This window comes from Phalangium opilio, unplaced genomic scaffold (assembly GCF_054372755.1).
Source record: "Phalangium opilio isolate 3A_F unplaced genomic scaffold, DU_Popi_V2 ptg000329l_1, whole genome shotgun sequence".
NCBI lineage: Eukaryota > Metazoa > Arthropoda > Arachnida > Opiliones > Phalangiidae > Phalangium > Phalangium opilio.
This window is the reverse complement of record NW_028324226.1, coordinates 5887098-5908558: the sequence shown is the minus strand read 5'-3', so window position 1 is coordinate 5908558 and position 21461 is coordinate 5887098. Positions and strand designations below refer to the sequence as shown.

Below are 21461 nucleotides of genomic sequence, written 5' to 3'. Positions count from 1 at the left end.
ATTTTACAGAATGGTCTGCGACGGTACGGCCTGGAACATTTTACAGAATGGTCTGCTACGGTACGGCCTGGAACATTTTTCACAATGGTCTGCGACGGTACGGCCTGGAACATTTTACAGAATGGTCTGCTACGGTACGGCCTGGAACATTTTTCACAATGGTCTGCGACGGTACGGCCTGGAACATTTTTCACAATGGTCTGCGACGGTACGGCCTGGAACATTTTTCAGAATGGTCTGCGACGGTACGGCCTGGAACATTTTACAGAATGGTCTGCGACGGTACGGCCTGGAACATTTTACAGAATGGTCTGCTACGGTACGGCCTGGAACATTTTTCACAATGGTCTGCGACGGTACGGCCTGGAACATTTTACAGAATGGTCTGCGACGGTACGGCCTGGAACATTTTACAGAATGGTCTGCGACGGTACGGCCTGGAACATTTTACAGAATGGTCTGCGACGGTACGGCCTGGAACATTTTTCAGAATGGTCTGCGACGGTACGGCCTGGAACATTTTTCAGAATGGTCTGCGACGGTACGGCCTGGAACATTTTACAGAATGGTCTGCGACGGTACGGCCTGGAACATTTTACAGAATGGTCTGCGACGGTACGGCCTGGAACATTTTACAGAATGGTCTGCGACGGTACGGCCTGGAACATTTTACAGAATGGTCTGCTACGGTACGGCCTGGAACATTTTTCACAATGGTCTGCGACGGTACGGCCTGGAACATTTTACAGAATGGTCTGCGACGGTACGGCCTGGAACATTTTACAGAATGGTCTGCGACGGTACGGCCTGGAACATTTTTCACAATGGTCTGCGACGGTACGGCCTGGAACATTTTACAGAATGGTCTGCGACGGTACGGCCTGGAACATTTTACAGAATGGTCTGCGACGGTACGGCCTGGAACATTTTACAGAATGGTCTGCGACGGTACGGCCTGGAACATTTTACAGAATGGTCTGCTACGGTACGGCCTGGAACATTTTTCACAATGGTCTGCGACGGTACGGCCTGGAACATTTTACAGAATGGTCTGCGACGGTACGGCCTGGAACATTTTACAGAATGGTCTGCGACGGTACGGCCTGGAACATTTTTCAGAATGGTCTGCGACGGTACGGCCTGGAACATTTTTCAGAATGGTCTGCGACGGTACGGCCTGGAACATTTTTCAGAATGGTCTGCGACGGTACGGCCTGGAACATTTTACAGAATGGTCTGCGACGGTACGGCCTGGAACATTTTACAGAATGGTCTGCGACGGTACGGCCTGGAACATTTTACAGAATGGTTTGCGACGGTACGGCCTGGAACATTTCTAGGAGAGCGATAGCTCTCTTAGATAAGACCTCATACCGACTTTAATGTATAAGGATGGTTTTTTGATTGGTTATAACTTTTTTTGTATCGTATTAACTGCTTTGAAAAAATTCCACAGAACTACAATTCGGGACCTAAATATGTGGTTAAAATTTCAAAAAGATCCATCCATTAGTTTTTCTTATAAAAAATAAAGTTGCTAAGGGTGGTTTTCATTTCCATAAAAATTTTACGATATTTTGATGAAAATCATGAAATTTTCCATAGAAATAACATGGGAAAAATTTAACAGATAGCCTTTTTGTGGAAGCCGTCATGAAATAACTATACGTTTGTTTGATTTGAAAACGGTTTCAAATGAAAGCCTCATATTTAGTATTTGTGCTTTCCAGCTTTCATTGATTAATTTTAAGTTTAAGTATGTTTAATTTTAAATTTTCAAAATTACCCCAATCTGCGTTATTTAAGCATGGATAGACTGATTTACTAGAAAATTGCAGCGCGACCAAAATTGGCCTTTTTTTGCGTTTAGTTGCGTCATATTAATCCGATTGTTTTTTCTTAATGCCTTTTGGTTGAAATGCCCTATCGGTAGTGAGATAAGACTGCTTTAATATTGCCGCCGTGACAAATACCCCGTTTGTGGTCGCCATTTTTTTAAGGGGAAAAAATTTGAGAGTGGGTCCTTTATCGTTGTCATTTTCATATTTTTTGAGGATTTGCTGATGGATAGATTTTAAATATAATATAAAGTAGGTTTCAAGTTTTAATATAAGCCTAATTTCATAATTTTCCACCTTTCTATTGTCCCACAATCTGTTTCTAAACTTGCCACTTTTTTTAAGGCGGTGAAACCCGTGAAATTGCGCTAAGCCTTGGTCGCTTCAGCCCCTTTAATGCTTCTAATCGTGGTGCGCAGCCTGGCAGCCATGGTGAATTAATTTCTCTAAGCCTTGGTCAAAACAATAGCCATAGTGCACCAGGCCCGTCAATCTTATTTCCCATCCTGGTTTCCTCATATATGCTCTGTCTTCGAAGTCTGCTTTGTATTATGCTATGAATTTATGCTTTATTTATTTCGTAAGCATAGGTAACAGTAGTGATAGTTAAAAATGCCGTTATTTATTTACTCAAATCAGGGTTCCATTGTATTAATTAAAACCTTGTATTCTACCTAAATGATTAAAATGTTTCATTTGGTAATGCTTTATGAAAAACAACGCTCACTACAGAAGATTTATACACATATTCCTCACCAACGTAACACGTTTGTTTACCTTGTAAACTATTAAATACAATAAATACTATTGCCATTAACGGTGATTTTCTGGAAAGTATTGACAGCAAACCTTATTTTCTTAATTAATAGTTTACATATTTATAATTTAACTCAAACACACTTTTAACAAGTTATATTAATTGTGGTTATATGTAATATTTCATGAATGAAGCTCAGTTTCGAACAAAACCACTATTAGTGAGCCATCCAACAAACAATGGTTTGGAACTAATAATAATAATAATAGATGGAAATGATTAACGCAAGTTGATAAAGAAATTAATAATCTTTTGATTAATTATGTTAGAAAGGAAATGATTTACGCAAGTTGATAAAGAAATTAATAATCTTTTGATTGGAAATGATTTACGCAAGTTGATGATAAAGAAATTAATAATCTTTTAATTAGTTATGTTAGGAAGGAAATGATTTACGCAAGTTCATAAAGAAATTAATAATCTTTTAATTAGTTATGTTAGGAAGGAAATGATTTACGCAAGTTGATAAAGAAATTAATAATCTTTTAATTAGTTATGTTAGGAAGGAAATGATTAACGCAAGTTGATAAAGAAATTAATAATCTTTTAATTAGTTATGTTAGGAAGGAAATGATTAACGCAAGTTGATGATAAAGAAATTAATAATCTTTTAATTAGTTATGTTAGGAAGGAAATGATTTACGCAAGTTGATAAAGAAATTAATAATCTTTTAATTAGTTATGTTAGGAAGGAAATGATTAACGCAAGTTGATAAAGAAATTAATAAATTAATAATAATTTGATAAATATTATGGGGAAGAATATAATACTTCTTTTCCCCTTCTGATATGGGAACTCATGACGGAGACAATAGGGAGCTAACAGTTCTGACCCTGAAACGTCACACCCTTCTATCTCTTACTGGAGTTTCATCCCCCCTAACGGTTGGAAACAGTATTCTACTCGCAAAAATTCCAACCAGAGAGGGGCTGTGTGACGTCAGACTATCTGTTCCCCCTAGCCAGTTGTTAGCTCCTTATAGCTTTTAGACCAAACTACATTTTAAATGTCAGGAAGCTTTGACTGTAATTGGATTTAGGAATATTTTGAACTAATAATTCTACCCAAATGATTAAAATCTTAAATTAGGTAAGGCTTTATGAAAAACCACGCTTTCTACAGAAGATATCCACATATTTCTCGCCAACGTAACATCTTTTTATACCTTGCAAACTATTAAACATAAGAAAAAGCACTGTCGTTAACAGTGATTTTCCAAGGAAAGTAATGACAGCACACCTTATTTTGTTAACTAATGGACCCCAGATTTATAATTTATCTCAAACACTTTTAACAAGTTTTATTAATGTTTATTTTGTTACATTTTAAATATTTTTTGTTTTATTACATTTTTAAATATTTTTGGTTTAATACATTTTAAAAAGTTTTGGTTTATTAAATTTATATTTTTTGACAGTTATGATTATTAATTTTTTTGAAAAAAGACGCTCTACAGTGCTGCCCCCAATAATTCGTCTTCAGCGCTAGCTAGGTTAGTGGTGGTCTTTAGAACTTTCGTAACCGACCAATCAAAATTGTTTTTGCTGGTTTGCAGTCAGGGTTGGAAATAAGAAATATTTCTTATAGGACGTGTGTCCAGTGACCCCCTATTTGACTCGAAAATTTATAGGACATTGTAACTGGAGTGTGCGTGCCAAAATATTCTCGCTTCTCCATAGTCAAGATATCAAAATTTCGGGATACTCATTGGTCAAACTGTCCATAGTTTAAAAAAAAGTTATGGGACATTTTAAAATTTTATTGGACAATGTCCACTGTCCTGTGCTTATTTCCGGTTTCGGGCTGCCAGATTCTGAGTGAGTCTGACGTAGCAGACGACAAATGAGTTTTCCTTTAAAATCCTCATAGAGTGGCACAGGCTTAGCAATTTTAATTAATATTTTAGTTAAAAATGGTTTATTGTTCAGTTTTTAAGTGTAAAAGTCGCACGGAAAAAGATAAGGGGATTTCGTTTTACTGTTTTCCTTGTGTAAATAAGAAATATGGGCCTTATATTGAAGAACTTTCGCGTAAAAGAAGGCAGGCTTGGGTTAACGCCCTTCATCTTGAAAAAAAATTTTCAACTTTTGATCTAATACAGAAATGGCATAGAATATGTAGTCGTCATTTTATTTCAGGTAAGAAATACTAAAATTAAAGAAATGGTACAAGTTTTAAAATTTTTTCATTAATGCAATGTATTTTAATTTAGGAAAACCATCAAATTTGGAGGATGAGACGCACCCTGATTGGGTTCCATCACTTTTCCTGGGATATAGAAGTGTGCAAAGCTTAAGATCTCCAAAATCTAGACTAGATTTACATAATCGGTATTTAGAGCGTTCTGAGAAGAAGAGAGAATTGGAATCAAAAAGTGAAAATGCGATCTCAATGTCATCATTGGGAAATGATCTCTTCGTTTCTGTGTTAACGGAAGATAGTCAAGATGATTCTGTGTTAACGGTAGACAGTCTAGATGATTCTGTGATTATGGAAATAAGCATTCTTGAAGACAGAATTGAAGATTCTGGAAGAACTGAAGTTGCTTGTCAATGCGTACCACTTTTTTTAAATGCATCTGTTCAAGCTAATGTTAAAATGGTGGAGGCATCGAGTCAGACAAGCAATAATACATACAAAACTGCCGAAATTCAAACTGATCTAACCATAGAAAATATAAATTTTTATGAAGACTTCAAAAAATACAATCAAATGAAACGAGGACCGTTTATTATACTTGCCTTCCATCAATTCTGTAGTACCATTTGATTAGATTTAAGATGTTCATAGTATATTTTTGCAAATTTTAAATTTTTTATTGCACAATTAAGGTGGAAGGAATAAAAATTATCACAAATTAAGTTTTATCACTTTTTCTTTCCTGGTCTACCTCTACCTCGGTTTTTGGGTTGGTTTTTAGAAAATATTTTGTACTTGGGGCCTTTGTAATTTTTAAAGATATGTAATGAAAGTTATTATGAAACTATTTCTATCACAGTTCTCATTATCACAAGCTATCATTCTCCCCTCTTCCCCTTTACCGCAATAACAATACTTTTTATTGACCAGATTTTTACAATTGCGGCTAGAGAGTTCACTGGAATTTCTCTAATGCCATTATAGAGAACATTTCTTCTAAAATGCTTACAAACCAATTCTAATAATATGCACTTGTAAAAATTTTTTGTACATTTTTGAATTATTTCTTCCCAAAGTTCAGTCAGGTAAAATTCTTTCAATTTTGACTTCATTCAGTGTCCAAATGACAAAAATCACAATAACTTCTATCACGGATCATCATTTGGGTTTGTACTTGATAATAGTAAGCGTAACTAGAGGACAGTTTATACTTCTTCGTTTGTTAACAATATTCCAAGCATGAAGATTTCGTAGTTGCATACTCGTCTATTTTTATTTCTCTTACTGAATAAGGGCATTTGATTTCTAATAATCCAAGACCGCAGCATTCGCAAGAAATTTTGTTATCAGGTGAAGCTCCCATGAATGGGAAATCTGGGTTTATAACCAATCCTGACATAAAACACAGATTTGCAGGAGCATGTTTTGAAATTTCCAAAAATATTCAAACAAACATCTCACCTCATGTCATTGTTTTCAAGCAAATTGCTTTAATTTTTAAACCGTTTTCTTCCCTTTTATGACTGCATACTTATACTTTAAGACTTGGGCTCTTTCCACTAACATCTCTTTCTGCCACTTTCTACAAACTCTATATACTCCAAAAGGAGAATAATCGTTTGTTCAACAACGTTCAATTCTATGATATAAATGTAATTATAATTTTGCCCGTTAAAACCTAAAAACTACCCTTATGTGATAGATTTAAACAAGGTTTAACTAGTAAAACTTCCTTACATACAGCCGCAATTTTGATTTTTAATAGGGCACCTTCCCCCTCTTTAAAGTTCACTTTTTTTCGGCTTTTCGCCCTTACCACACCCCACTCAGGGAGCACATTATCCTATTTTTGAGCTCACTGCCCCACTCGATCACGCAAGTTGCACGCACTTGCGTGATCGAGTGGGCTACACCCTTACGAACTCTGCCTCTTCAAAGTTCACTTTTAGGCGGCAACTTTCCGAAGCCAGGCTTAAGGTTCGTATTCCTCTATTAAAAACCTGTATTTAATTATATCTATTACTTCAAATTATATTTAGAAGTATTTTATGGGTTAATAAGTTGGTTATTTAAACCAACTTCATACATCGTTTGTGCTCAATTATTTTTTTCTTTCCAATTTTCCTTTTGTTAAAGTTTATGATAAGCCTATTTTTTATTACTCACATTTCATTATTACCTACATCATTGAAATCTGAGTGTTTTGCAAAGGGTTCTTTGTGTACCTTTGCAAATTCAAGGGTTTCTTTGTGTACCTTTGCAAATTCAAGGGTTTCTTTGTGTACCTTTGCAAATTCAAGGGTTTCTTTGTGTACCTTTGCAAATTCAAGGGTTTCTTTGTGTACCTTTGCAAATTCAAGGGTTTCTTTGTGTACCTTTGCAAATTCAAGGGTTTCTTTGTGTACCTTTGCAAATTCAAGGGTTTCTTTGTGTACCTTTGCAAATTCAAGGGTTTCTTTGTGTACCTTTGCAAATTCAAGGGTTTCTTTGTGTACCTTTGCAAATTCAAGGGTTTCTTTGTGTACCTTTGCAAATTCAAGGGTTTCTTTGTGTACCTTAATTCAAGGGTTTCTTTGTGTACCTTTGCAAATTCAAGGGTTTCTTTGTGTACCTTTGCAAATTCAAGGGTTTCTTTGTGTACCTTTGCAAATTCAAGGGTTTCTTTGTGTACCTTTGCAAATTTAAAGGGTTTCTTTGTGTACCTTTGCAAATTCAAGGGTTTCTTTGTGTACCTTTGCAAATTCAAGGGTTTCTTTGTGTACCTCTGCAAATTCAAGGGTTTCTTTGTGTACCTTTGCAAATTCAAGGGTTTCTTTGTGTACCTTTGCAAATTCAAGGGTTTCTTTGTGTACCTTTGCAAATTTAAAGGGTTCTGTGTGTACCTTTGCCAATTCAAAGAGTTCTTAAAAAGTTCCTTGTGAACTGCTGGGTGTAACAAACATATTTGCAAAACCCGTTGCAATATATTATTAAATACATTATTGTGACAGCCATTCTTGACTATTTAAAATGGTTACTCGAGAACAAGCTAAGCGGAAAAAAAAACGCCTTGCAATGGGGAAATCTAGAACAGAAGCTAACTTAAAATTGCAAGCTGAGAGTAAAGCTTTGCAAAAGAAGCAAAGTAGGCAACTTTGCCTTAAAAAGCACTATTTGAAAAAGAAGGAGTGCTTTCAGAGAAAATACGCAAATAATCAAGTTGCGCGTAAATCTGGCCTTGGTATTGCGAAAAAAAAAAATTGGACTAAACCACGTGGTGGCACTACTAATGTGGGTTCCCAATCAAAAAATAAAAAAAAAATATATGAAACCCACTAAACAAGATAAGTTTGGTTTTGCAAAAAAGCTTCTCAATGCGGGAATTTTCAAAACGAAAAACAAAAAAATTATAGCTGAAAGCTATAAAAGGTTTCTAGTCAAACGTCTAACTGAAAGACTGGCGGCGTCAGAGTCTTTCAACGGTGAGACTAAAAAACAACGCACGAAGTCTATCTCTCACAACCTAAAATGCCAAGTGCTAGCTGGTAGAATATTGCATTTCAAAAGGCAATTATATTCGGCTTACCACGCCCAAGTAACGAGGATAGTTAGTGAATTTAAGGATTTTGTCAAAAAAATCAAAGAAATTGGGTCAGTCACTTGTGACAATTTGACAGAAGTTGTGGGTGGTAAAAGGCTTCACAGTAGCATGAAAGAGGCCTATTTCCATGAAACTACCTATTATCCGATTGGAAATAATGGTAAAATATTGAAAAATGACGATGAGTCACATTACGGCAAAATTTTTCAATTGGATTCTGATGGTCGTGTACGAAAAGTTCTGAGAGACCGTGTTACCACTTCGACTAAAGAATTGTTTGTTGACGAAATGGGAAATATCGTTGACATGAAAAACAATAACGCAACTAGTAATGTTGAACTAGTTTTACAAGTTAATGAATCGGGAGATGTTACGAATCTTTTCAACATTGTTGAAACTGAAGAGAAGAATCCAAAAGCAAATTTTGTGATCAATGAAGGTGGGTTTATTGAAACCCAAAACAAAACTGTATATTGGGAATGCAGTGATATTTGTAATGTTCGAACTCGAGCCATTGCAAAAGTACTAGCTTTCGTAAACACAGTTGCCAATGCGAATGAAAAATCTTTGACTAAAATTTTTGAGTCTGATTTGGACCTTTGCGAATTAAGAAAAGAATTTTGCAAAAAATCAAACGTGTTTATACCACCAGATGGAGACGAAATAGTTGTGAGAATAGTTCCGTTCCTAGGACACACTGCTTACTGCGCTGATAGCGAAGAGTGCCAAAGTTATTTGCGTGCTTTCGCTGAACTGGCTCCTCACTATTCGGGAATTAGAAATATTCTGAATAATATTTATCACGTCAAAGCGTTACTCAACGCGTTAACTAAAATCTCAACTGAAATTGAAAGTGGTGATTACGAGTCTGTGACGAATGTCATGGCGGAATTAAGGAAAACCCTTGCTACACGTGGGAAAAATTTAAATAAGGAACAAAACGATGCTCCTGAAGGAAGCGTTAACGCTCCTCGGCCGAGTCTCGATGAAAGTGAAATCTTGAGTCTTTACGAGAATCAATTCGCTCGGGCAATGCTAAACACCAACGAGTTTCACGACACGCCCTGCGACTGCTGTTTAAGATTATTGAAAAAATCTGATTTAAGAGCAGTAGAAAAATTGGTAAACAGTGCTGTTTTTGAGAACGAGGCCTATCTGATTTTAAGAGCTGGCTGGATAATGAATAATTCGGACGCTAGAGAAGCGGACATGCTTCTATGTCGTTACTGCGCTACGGATTTGGGAAAGGGTAAAGTTCCCAACAGAAGTTTTCTGAACAACTTGGCAGTTGACAATCCTCCGCCAGATGTCACCAATTTAAACATGTTCGAGAAAGTTTTAATTCAACTTGTGAAAGCCTTCCACACTGTGGTGCGGTTAGGCACTAAAACCAACTCCAACATGCAATTTGGCACGGTTAAAGCTTTGAAGGGAAGAGTAATTTATCTTCCAATACCCGTGGAGAAAAATTTGAAGATGATTCCCAAGACGGTGCCCAAAAATCACGAACTGCATATCTTGGTGAATGGCGTTCCCACAGCGGACAAAAAAGTTTGGCAACAGGTTGTTTGCCTCGAAAAAGTGTTGAAAGCATTCAGTGTGCTGAAAAAGATAAACCCTTTTTACAAAGACATTGATATTTCGACAATGAATGAGGAATATATTTGTGGCACGCAAGAAATTGATGGAAATGAAAATTCATTGACTCCCGAAGAATTACTGAGCGTAACAGATCCACTTGCGTTAATTAATGATGTATCCGATGCGTTGACACGCGCTTCCGCTGCGCTTTAAACAGAAGGGCCAGCGGATAGTAGTCACGACGTCCAAGGTGACCAAAACGCTTCGAACATACAGGAGCAGGATGAAAATCAGTCTAGGCTTGCACCAGGCAACGCCTACAAAATTTTAACACAGCCCGAGGCTTTGTTGCGAAAACTATCTGAGGGTGAAGCCAATGATCTGTACGATCATTACTCTATTCATCCAGTGAACGTTCAACCACCGAAAGATTTACTGGGCGCTTACCAAATGAAGCGCGTCGAAGCCGAGCCAGTTAGCACTTGGGACAAAAACTTGGAATACATGAGCTTTGTTCATTTGTTCCCTAAGGGTCGCTTTGGCAAGCACGATGATAGACCATTTGGGAAAATAACGGAAACCGAGTATCGTTTATCCCGTTTTTTGAACAAGAGTCCAATTTTTAGACGAGATTACGCCTATCTGTTCCATTCTTATCAAGAATGCGAAATGAAAGCGATTTCTAGCAGTTTGAACTACGTTCTTCGTGTAAAAAAACCCATGCCTATTGGGGTTGAAAATTTGCTCAGTCGCGTTGAATCTGGCGATAAAGAACTTGAGAGTAATTTAGCTACTTTCTTGGGTCATATTCGAGGAACTAAGGACTACTGGTATAAAGTTCTTAGAAACGTTTTAGCGATGATTCGGGAATTTGGTCCTCCCACCTGGCTTTTAACTTTTAATCCGGCCGAATACGATGATATGGAACTGCACGATCACTTGAGAAAAGTGAATTCAGACGTTCCAGGAATAGAGTCGATGACGGTGGCTGAATTGTTGAATTTGGATCCGCTTAGCGTAAATTTGCACTTTCACAACAAAGTGAGGTCGCTGCTAAACAACTTTGTCTTGTGTAAGCAAAATCCAGTTCTTGGCATGATAGAACATCATTTTTGGCGGGTTGAATACCAATCTCGTGGTTTACCTCACTACCACATGCTTTTGTGGGCCAAGGACGCTCCAAAGATTGGAACTTCTTCGCCCGAGACTATTTTGGATTACGTGCAAAAACACGTCACGTGTTCGATGCCAAGCGCATCGATAAGTCCAGAATTGCACCGGCTGGTAAAAAAATTTCAATTTCACAAATGCACCTCCAGTTGTTACAAGAAGGTGAAAAATTCTAAAAAAGGATCGAGAGTGTGTCGTTACGGTTTCCCTCGTAACGTAACAAACGTAGCGACTATGAATTCCGTTAGATCAGTTACTCGTCACCGTAAAATGAAAAAGGTGCAGAAACGGTTGTACGACTTGCCGAGAAAACAGCACGAAGAATTAATAAATGATTATAATCCAACGCTACTATTGGCTTCCAAAGCCAACATGGATTTGCAATTTGTCGCTGACAAATCGGAAATAGTGGCAAACTATGTTACGGCTTACGTGACAAAGGGAGACCGGGCTGACATGGACCAAACTTTTGCCGAGTTAGGCAACGAAAGTTTGTCCAAAAAATTATTTGCCTATAGATTGAAATCTTTGACGTGCAAGCAAATAGGAATTTATGAAGCTCTCGATATGATGCTGGGCCAAGACCTTTACAACAAGTCTGACAGCACTAAATTTATAAACACTAACTTGAAAGAAAACCGATCGAGAATTTTGAAAGGTTACAAGGAACTCGCTCGTTTGAGGGAAACTGACCCCGAAAGCAAGGACACTTGCCAAAAAGGGTTCGTCGACGACAAGTATCCGAATCGTCCCGACAGCTTGGAAAATCTTAGTTTGCGGGAATTTGGTCAGTTTTACGATTATGCCATGCGCTCCGAGGGTGTCGAGAAAAATGCGAATCTCATCCAGTTGAAAAACAATCTGGGTTTCATGAGAAAGAGAATTAAGCCGTACATAATAGAGCACTTTATTCACGACCCGATGGAGGAGAAAGAACAGTATTGTCACGCTCTACTGATCCTCTTCAAACCGTGGCGTGACGAAACTGAGCTATTGGGCGATTTTGAAACATACGCCGATGCTTTCGAAAACTCGCTTTCGGTGTTAAAAGACATGAGAGAATATCACGAGAAGCTGTCGGTTTCCAAAGAAGTTGAAAAGAAACGGAAGGCTTCTAAAAAGGCGAACGAGCTAGAAACCATAGTATCGGAGGCCGAAAGTGAAGACGATGAAAATGCGCTACAAGGGAAAGAAATTGTTATCGAAACTGAACACGCGATGGCTGATGTGGAAGCTGCCATGGAAATCAATTTCGAGACTGATGATGACAATGTGGCGTTACTAAACTCGGATCAAAGGCGAATATATGATCACATCATGGATCACTTCTCCCAAGAGGGAGAAAAATCTGGAAACAAGTGCCTTTTTGTGTCGGGACCTGGTGGCACTGGCAAATCGTTTCTTATCGACACTCTCGCCAACGCAGTAAGGCGACGCTTTCAAAATCCTGCTAGCGTGGCAATTGCCGCGCCAACGGGTTTGGCAGCGTTGAATGTTAATGGCGTAACATTACACAGATTACTAATGTTGCCGGTAGATCATGGGCGTATTGCCGAATACCATTCCCTAAGTTCTGACAATATGAGCATTATGAAAGAAACTTTGGGAAATTTAAAACTGTTAATTATTGATGAAATTTCCATGGTCTCGTCGGTGTTACTGACTCACGTTCACTTGAGGCTGAACGAATTTTGGGAAATGAACCAACCATTTGGTGGAGTTGTATTTATCCTTGTTTTGGGTGACTTTTTCCAATTGCCTCCGGTTCAAGGAAATCCCGCGTTCATCAAAATCACTTCCGAAGAAGCCAGACTTAGATTCAATTGCATCGGAGGAAGTGATCTTTGGAAGTTTTTTAAATACGATGAACTAACGCAAAATGTTAGACAAGCCAACGACCAAAGTTACGGCGACATTTTAAGCAGAGTTAGAATTGGAAATATTTCTAAAGCTGATGTTGCAACCTTAGAAAGTAGATTGGTTGCTCGAGGAAAAAACATCGAGGTGGCTATGGACCTTTTCATTAAACTGTCCAATGAAGGGTTTCGCCCAATTTGTTTGATGCCTAAATTAGCCATGTGCGAAAAATTCAACGGCGAAATGCTGCGAAAAAACGGCGAGAAAGTTGAAGTCATTCCTTGCCAGGATAGACTCGCTGACTATGGAAAAAAAATGAATAAAAACATTTTGAGGAGACTTCAAAGTCTAAAAAACGAACCGTCCAAAACGGGCGGTTTGGAGAGCGAGTTAATTCTTTGCGTTGGCTGCCGTATAATGGTCAGAAGGAATATCAGTTTTGAAAAAGGCGTTGTAAATGGTACGATGGGTTTCGTAACTGGATTCAAGAAGGACGAACAAGGAAACGTTGTTGGTATTTTTCTCAGAGTAGATCGCGAACCGAATAACGACAACGACAACGCTAACACTGACTTTTTAGTTGAGAAAATTTGCGTCAAATTTTTGCTCATGACAAACATTTACGTTAAGCGCTCCCAGTTTCCCGTCATCCTGGCATACGCAATTACGATACACAAAAGCCAAGGCATGAGTTTAAAATGCGCCATTATGGATTTGGGTCCGAATTTATTTGGAACGGGCATGGCGTACGTCGCTTTATCGAGAGTGACGTCCTTAGCCGGACTCCATCTATTACAGTTCGATCCGACTAAAATTAAGGCGGATGGACGAGCCATAATGGAATATAACAGGCTTCGCAAAAAATATAGGCCAGATCTGCCTCTTTTGGAAATAACGGAGTCGAAAGAAAGTAGAGGTGGGAAAAGAAGTGCGCCTACACTATCTAAAAGCCTTTTAGAAGGCGAGGAAGTGAGATGTGAAGAAACACCGAAGAAGAAAAGGAAAGCCCAACAGAGTTTGGATAGTTTTCCCTTGAAAGGTTTAGCTAACGATGATCAAGTAACGTGCTATTCTAATAGCGTTTTGCAACTACTCTTATTAGTGCCGGAATTAAGAGAATTGGTTAAATCTTACAATGGATCATTCGTTGAAAAACCAGTTTTACGTTGCCTCCATGACACGATAAACGACATCGAGAGTTCTCAAGGAAGTTTCAGTCGTAAAGGGTTGGAACTGAGAATGGCTGTCGGAAATCATTTTACGCAAAACGTTCAACAAGACGCCAGTGAATTTTTGATGGTGCTCTTGACGACACTAAGTCAAGAAATGGAAGCCAATTACTCTAAGGCTCTAAAAGATCTTTTTTGGTCAAAGTCGCGAAACTTTACCAAATGCCCCAAATGTCAAGTTGAACAAAATTCGGAAAATATTGTTGAAAGCAACATTTTCAATCTTCCACTAGAAAACCGAGATAAAATTGATTGGAAATCTCTAGAAAAAAGGATGAGATTAACAGAGGTGCCATGCGTATTTTGTAACAACCCAAAAATACAAGAGCGTGATGTATTGATATCCAGCGGAAAGTACGTATTTTTGTGTCTTCTCCGTGGCGATTACAAAGATGGTCGTCCCGTTAAGATTTCGACCAAAATATCAAGTTTTGAAAATCAAAATGTCACTTTGAGCAAGATGCTTTTTAAAACTAAAGGGGTGATTATTCATAAAGGTCAATCGTTGGCCGAGGGACATTATGTGAACTTTGTGAGAAAAGACAACGGCTGGTACGAGGTCAGTGATGCAATAATCAGAAAAAGGGAGAGATTCGTCAGTAACTTGACTGACGTCACTGTTCTGCTCTTGGAAAAAGTCCAGACACATTAAAGGATCTAACGTGATTGAAGAATCCATATCAAATTTACCCCGGGTAAAGCTTAAAATTTCAATATTCGTACCAGAAAGGAGCATCATATCTGTCAAAGATATACTAATAGTTTCATATTCCCTTTAAAGTAATTTATGATTGGGTAAATTTGTTAATTCTCGAGCAAGTTAAAGGTTTACAATGGTTGGAGATAAATTTTGATGTTGCCCAGACTATAATAACCGTGAATGGGAAAGGAAGGAGGATTGTAGGGCCATGCTATTGTTTCGAAAAAAGGCGATGATTCTTGAATTAATTTTTAAATTTTCTAGTGAAGGGTTTTGCCTTGCCCCAATGGTATTTTATATAAAAACAAGTTAAAAACGTAGCCCCTGTTGGTAATGCTATGTGATTAAATATAATTCTTTAATAAGCTGGTGTTGCTATTGAGACAAACTCATATTATTAGTTAACATTGAACAGATTTTTGGAACTGAGATTTAGACACTCGTACCCAAATTTTAAATAAGTACTGATTAAAATTAATATATTCCAAGAGTTCTCTAAATATCAGTTTCGCAACTACCATTTTTCTCTTTTAAGCGCGCTATATTTTTTTTACATTAAGACGCTCATAATTTTTTTTTGCATTAACAATTTCAAACCGTTCCAAAAAAAGTCCACGAGATTTTATAAACAAAATTAATTTAATCTAATATCATACTGTTTTAATTTCAACCCCTGTAGCGAAGATTTTGTGTTTAAATATTATTTATTAATATAACCTTTTCTTTGTATAACTTATCAATAATGTGTACCCGACCCAATCTAATACCACTTACAAAAATTTATTTTAAAGTATTTAATAGCCATATGAACTTATTAATTTGTCCCACTAACTAATATCCTACTATTGTTGGATAATTTGTTTTTATAAAGTTTGAGAATTATTTCCCCAATTGCGGTTACCAAAATATATATATATATATTACATTACCCGTGTAAATAAAATAACTAAAACATTTTTTTTTCAATTAATATTCCAGGAAGTTTTGCATATTCTCTTTGTGTTTCTCACCAGCTGGAGTAGTCTGAGTGACGGGTGCCATTGATTAAAACCAACAGGGGTAGAATTTGCAAAGCCTTTTGGAATAATTTTTTTTCTTCAAAATTTTATAACCTTTTCATTGTCCCTTTGGTAACCCACGCGCAAAACAATAATTGTCATGTTCTAGCAGCACTGTTTTCAAACTTAAAGCTAAGAGTTGCCTGACATAATTTATAAAAATTGACCCTCAAAATCTCATATTTAAATGAACATATAATAGCCAGTAAATGGTAAAGTTTTCTTTCGCCTCCTCCCCCTCCGCCCCTTTACATAACTAATATACCGAAGAACAAAATTATTTCGACAAAAATGCTACGAGCAGTTCATATGTTCAACTTTGAAACATGCAATTTAAAGACTATTTTCGTACAACTACAAGCGTATTGTATCAACACGTGCCAGCTGCTAAGCTTCAACAGAAAGATAATTCATCATAGCCTTTACCAGTATAATAAAAGATTAAAACTACACAGCCAAAAAGTATGAACATCATCATTATATAAAACAACACCACAAGACTTCGATAGACAGATCAAGAAATATAAATATTCAACTTCTATGCCGAAATAACAGACACTTTAGACTGGCGTGTGCAAAGAATGAGAGCGACTTTGGATTAAAAACAGCAAAGATATTCAAAGAAATAACCCTCGTATTTGTTGAGTGAGTGTCTATAGAACGTCAAACTGTACCAAGGCCAAATAATACGTGTCAATTATTTAATTTCCCTGCATAGTTATATAACGACTTGGCAAGCCTTGCCTTCAAGTTCATCAACACAATAGAAGTTCATAACAGATATGATTTTGCTAAAAAAACTTTTTTGAACAAAAGTTGCTTCAACGTTATTAAAATTTAGAACAGCAATGGTTTGTTACTAAAATTATGTACTTTACTATGTTGGGAGTTTGGGCGCACTCCTGTAAGCCAAGCTTCTGGGCGACAAAGTTTTGAGGGAATAAGGGACTTGTCAGCATGCCTACCCTACAGGAACTGACTACCCCGTGTCCGCGGGTGGTGAAATACCCCAAATCCCCCCTCCTTCACCACCCGATTAAACCTCAAGTACTTCACTCGTAACTCTAAAAAACCCAACTGTGATTAACCGCCTAATCACCTTGGACTTCAATTTAAATTTCCATCGAAACGCCTTATGAACGTTATTTTACGGACGTTTGCCAAACAAAACAAGCTCGATGGAATTAGTAAAATAAAGCTGCCAATTAATGACGTTAAGCAGTAATGCTATTTGAGTTCAAAAGTAATAAATATCAAAACAAAATAAAATGGACTGGAGATGTCGCTACCAAACACAAGGCACATCATTAACTCTCTGAACTAAATTGCAGATTCTACATTAACATAACAAAATCACGCGCGATGGAGCTAGTAAAAAAGCTTCCGATTACTGAAATTAACCATTAACGCCATCTTAGTTCAATAGTGAAACACAAGGCTCCTCATTAACTGTGAACTAAACTGCAGACTCTACATCAATAAAACAAAACCAAGCGCGATGGAACCAGTAAAAAAAGCTACCAATTAATGACATTAACCACTAACGCCATCTTAGTTCAATAGTATTAAATATAGAAAAAAAAATAAATCAACTGGATTGAAGATGTCACTAACGAAATACAAGGCGCTTCATTAACTCTCTGAGCTAAACTGCAGATTCTACACCAACAAATCACTACCCTTTTTAAAAAGCATCTTTAAGTATATTAGCAGTATTTTAACAAACTCCCCCTTCCCTTTTTTATACCTAAAATAATTTAACATTAAAACCCATGCTTACTATTTTTCTGGCTATTATATATTCTCAATTATACAGTCCTAGGATTACATGTGTATAAATATTTTTTCATCATTGAATTATTCACTTGAGAGATTAACAAAATGATTATTGGTGCTCTAACGTTAATGTTGAACTTTTCACACTTTTTAAATCCAACCTTCACGTATGACTCTCTTTGAACATTTTTTTAATCCCTCTCATGTATTCATAGTGAAACTTACATTTTAGATTCAGTTAAAATTAATTATAGTTATTCCTAGCTTTTCCCTGTTAAGGTCTATTTTTTGACAGTTAGGACGCTATCACTAATTATTCTCAAAAGCCTTTCTGGTGTCCAAAATAATTTTCCTTATAAAGTTACGAATGAAACCCTTTAAAAAATACGCAACTATTAGCTTTAAACGTGAAAAATAAAATTTTTATTTACTGGAAAATAATTATAATGAATACCATAAATAAATAACAACCAGGGAAATTCAATTCCAAATTGCGTCCTATAAATAAATGTAGCAATTATCAAACCAAATGTGTTTTTAAAATAAATCTTTAGCACATGCCAATAAAATAATAATCATACGTGTTTTAACTTTGAAAAAAAGTTTAACAAAAATATTCTTAAAGCAATTTATTGTTTTAATGACTTTTAAGTAATTACTGAACAGCCATAACTTTAAAAAATTACAATTTATATTTTAACTATTATATAAAATAAATAATACTATTAACCCTAACTTTTGTCATCAATAAACTACTGTAACTCTCATTTCACTTTATTTATCAAAGGTAAAATAGTTACCATTAGTTTCATAAATACTACTAAATAATTTGTTGATCCTATTATTTCCTATATTCAATGATAAATCTAAGCACAGTTCCATTGCCAGACTCCTGTAGTACGCTGGCTAATCATTTATCATCTATCCCAATGGCTAAATCCAATTAAAATTGTACTTAAGGACAGAGCGAAAAATAAAATATGCCAAACTACCACACTATACGGAAGAGAAAATCTTTTTAAGACGCGTTATATTTATATTATATTATAATTATTATGATATTGCCAGCTTTTCCAAAACACTACAAAATTGTATTTCTTTTCCCCTGAAATATTGCCAAATTATTGCTAGTTGTCTTATTTAATGCCACTTTTAACAAAAAAAATTACTATTTTAGTTTCTTAAATTAGGTTAAAGTTAATCACAAAAGATGGTAATCTATATGTTGAATCTCGTGTAAAGGTTAAGAGAAATATCCGTTCTGAATAAGATCTTGTTGACACAATGACATTGGAAATGGGGTTCAAAATTAGCGTGAAAGCAACTGGTATATTCTGGTCTGGGTTCATCAGAAATAGTCGAACTAAAATCTTTGTCATGACATCACACCCTCGTATATCTACGAATTTCATCAGCTTAAATTAAGACTAAAAATATTGATGTGACGTCCCCTTAGCTAATAACTCTCAGTCTATTGAATGACAAACTATTTCCTTTTCTGCAGCTAGCGGGAATGAGCACTGAAATAAATTAATCACCACCGCATGTACGCAAAATTAATAAAAATTAAGACCGAAGTAACAGATATTAATCAAAACGCGTCTTGGATTTAACCAAGACCTACAAAGTATCGATAAGAACAAGGTTAATCACTTGACTGAATGCGCAGATATTGAAACTTTTTTTTTAATTAAAACTTACATGCTTAAGAAAGTATGTTCCATCACCCTATTCCATTGAATAAACTTACTTTACTGGTAGTAAATTTTTTCCCTCTCAATAATTTGAAAAATTTACTTATCTCGGGTTTTCGAGCACAATTCCATTCCCCGAAAACATTTTATAACTACATTTATTATCACTTTTAAGAGTTTTCGTGTGGAAAAATACCTCATAACTAGTAACTACACGTAACAATGAAAAAACGATTAGGGGGTAGTCTGCTTTAGCTTCTGCTGCGCCCGATACGAACAAGGAGGATGTATAGTTGTATACCCCCCTTGATAGAAGTACGCCTTGTGCCATTCTCATGCCTTGTCTTTCGCTGGCCTCGTCACCAAGGCAATAGCCCACTCAATTACGCGTTAAGCTGCTCGAGAATTCTGTGTGAATCACTTTTTAAGGTATTCGTCAGCAAATAGTAATTGTTTTTGAGAGCATTCCTCGCCTTGAAATAGGACAACTACGAAATAATTCGACCAAATTGAAGTTTAAATATTCGAACAAATCTTATTTTATAAATATCTTCTACCATTTCAATTTCTATAAAACTGTTCTACCAAATGCATAAAGAGTGCTACCAGAAGTCTCTGGGGCTACTAGAAATACAACATTTACTATAGGAAGATTCGCAGCGACAAGTTTAAAAATCCCATATTCCTTTAAAAACCGTTAATGCATTATCCTTGTTCCTGAAGATATACAGACTAAGTAGCAGAGTCGAGCCACAGCGTCGTAGATCACGCGACTTGGTGAACGCAGGCTATTTTTCAAAATAACCAAGTCATAAATTTCAGGCTACGACCACGCTTAAGTTAACAATTACAACAAAGAAAATCAAAAAATTACGAATATCATGCACGCCCCTACTGCTTGCGAACCATAGAAACGCCATGGCAGAACCGTTTGAACATTGTCTGTCGTACCGTTGCTATAGACCCTTTTTACGTAAAAAAAAGATGTCAATCCTTAGTATCGGGACATATGGGAGGGGGGGGGGTTTGACCCCTCGCCGTCTCTGCTCTATTTATGATCTTTCCATCGACTCGACTCACTCGAGCGAGATGGAAGGCAAAGTTTTACCCCCGTGTATTCCCATGTCGAAGTGGTCTATTAACATAAGTCAGTTTAACCAAGAGTAAAAATCATAACGTCCATGTTGAATGTGCTGCCATTGTTGAAATTTGCACTAAAATTAACAAAAGGTTTCACTATGGAGCGTTCAGGGCATAAACGGGGATATGTTAGCAACCTATTAACGACACAATGTCATACACGTACTCTCTTAAAAGTGATAATAAATGTAGTTATAAAATGTTTTCGGGGAATGGAATTGTGCTCGAAAACCCGAGATAAGTAAATTTTTCAAATTATTGAGAGGGAAAAAATTTACTACCAGTAAAGTAAGTTTATTCAATGGAATAGGGTGATGGAACATACTTTCTTAAGCATGTAAGTTTTAATTAAAAAAAAAGTTTCAATATCTGCGCATTCAGTCAAGTGATTAACCTTGTTCTTATCGATACTTTTTAGGTCTTGGTTAAATCCAAGACGCGTTTTGATTAATTAACAATGATACTATAGTTTAGGGTTAATACCAAAGTTAACTTTAATTAACAATGATACTATAGTTTAGGGTTAATACCAAAGTTAACTTTAATTAACAATAATACTAAAGTTTAGGGTTAATACCAAAGTTAACTTTAATTTACAATGGTACTAAAATTAAGGGTTAATATTAAAGTTAACTTTAATTAACAATGATACTAAAATTAAGGGTTAATACCGAAGTTAACTTTGATTAACAATGATACTAAAATTAAGGGTTAATACCAATGTTAACTGTGATGAACAATGACACTAAAATTTAGGGTTGATACCAAAGTTAACATTAATTAAAAATGAAACTATAATTTTGGGTTGATACCAAAGTTAACATTAATTAAAAATGAAACTATAATTTTGGGTTGATACCAAAGTTAACATTAATTAAAAA

The 21461-nt window shown here is 36.2% G+C and overlaps 1 protein-coding gene and 2 long non-coding RNA genes across 4 annotated transcripts; 2 read left to right on the top strand and 1 right to left on the bottom strand.

The window, feature by feature from the left end:
* The first annotated feature begins 1340 nt into the window (after positions 1-1340).
* Positions 1341-2675, top strand: LOC149610529 (uncharacterized). The gene is made up of 2 exons (XR_016376589.1): positions 1341-2090; positions 2184-2675. It is a non-coding gene; the product is annotated as an uncharacterized LOC149610529 (long non-coding RNA).
* A 1893-nt stretch (positions 2676-4568) lies between these two features.
* On the top strand, positions 4569-5517 carry LOC149610528 (uncharacterized). Its single transcript, XM_089858993.1, has 2 exons — positions 4569-4794; positions 4869-5517. The coding sequence occupies exons 1-2, from the start codon at positions 4569-4571 to the stop codon at positions 5423-5425; spliced, it is 783 nt and encodes a 260-aa protein (XP_089715119.1). The 3' UTR covers positions 5426-5517.
* LOC149610527 (uncharacterized) lies at positions 4664-7120 on the bottom strand. 2 transcript variants are annotated; one of them, XR_016376588.1, is made up of 4 exons: positions 6533-7120; positions 6257-6434; positions 4901-6187; positions 4664-4804 (listed from the first exon to the last, which is right to left on the bottom strand). It is a non-coding gene; the product is annotated as an uncharacterized LOC149610527 (long non-coding RNA). The 2 variants fall into 2 exon arrangements; XR_016376587.1 differs by having other exon boundaries at positions 6257-7119.
* Between the last annotated feature and the right edge of the window lie 14341 nt (positions 7121-21461).

Bases quoted from the DNA above. Each gene is read 5' to 3' on its own strand.
- LOC149610528 (XM_089858993.1), top strand. From the start codon at position 4,569: ATGGTTTATTGTTCAGTTTTTAAGTGTAAAAGTCGCACGGAAAAAGAT. The intron at 4,795-4,868 runs GTAAGAAATACT...ATTTTAATTTAG, and splicing joins TAGTCGTCATTTTATTTCAG to GAAAACCATCAAATTTGGAG.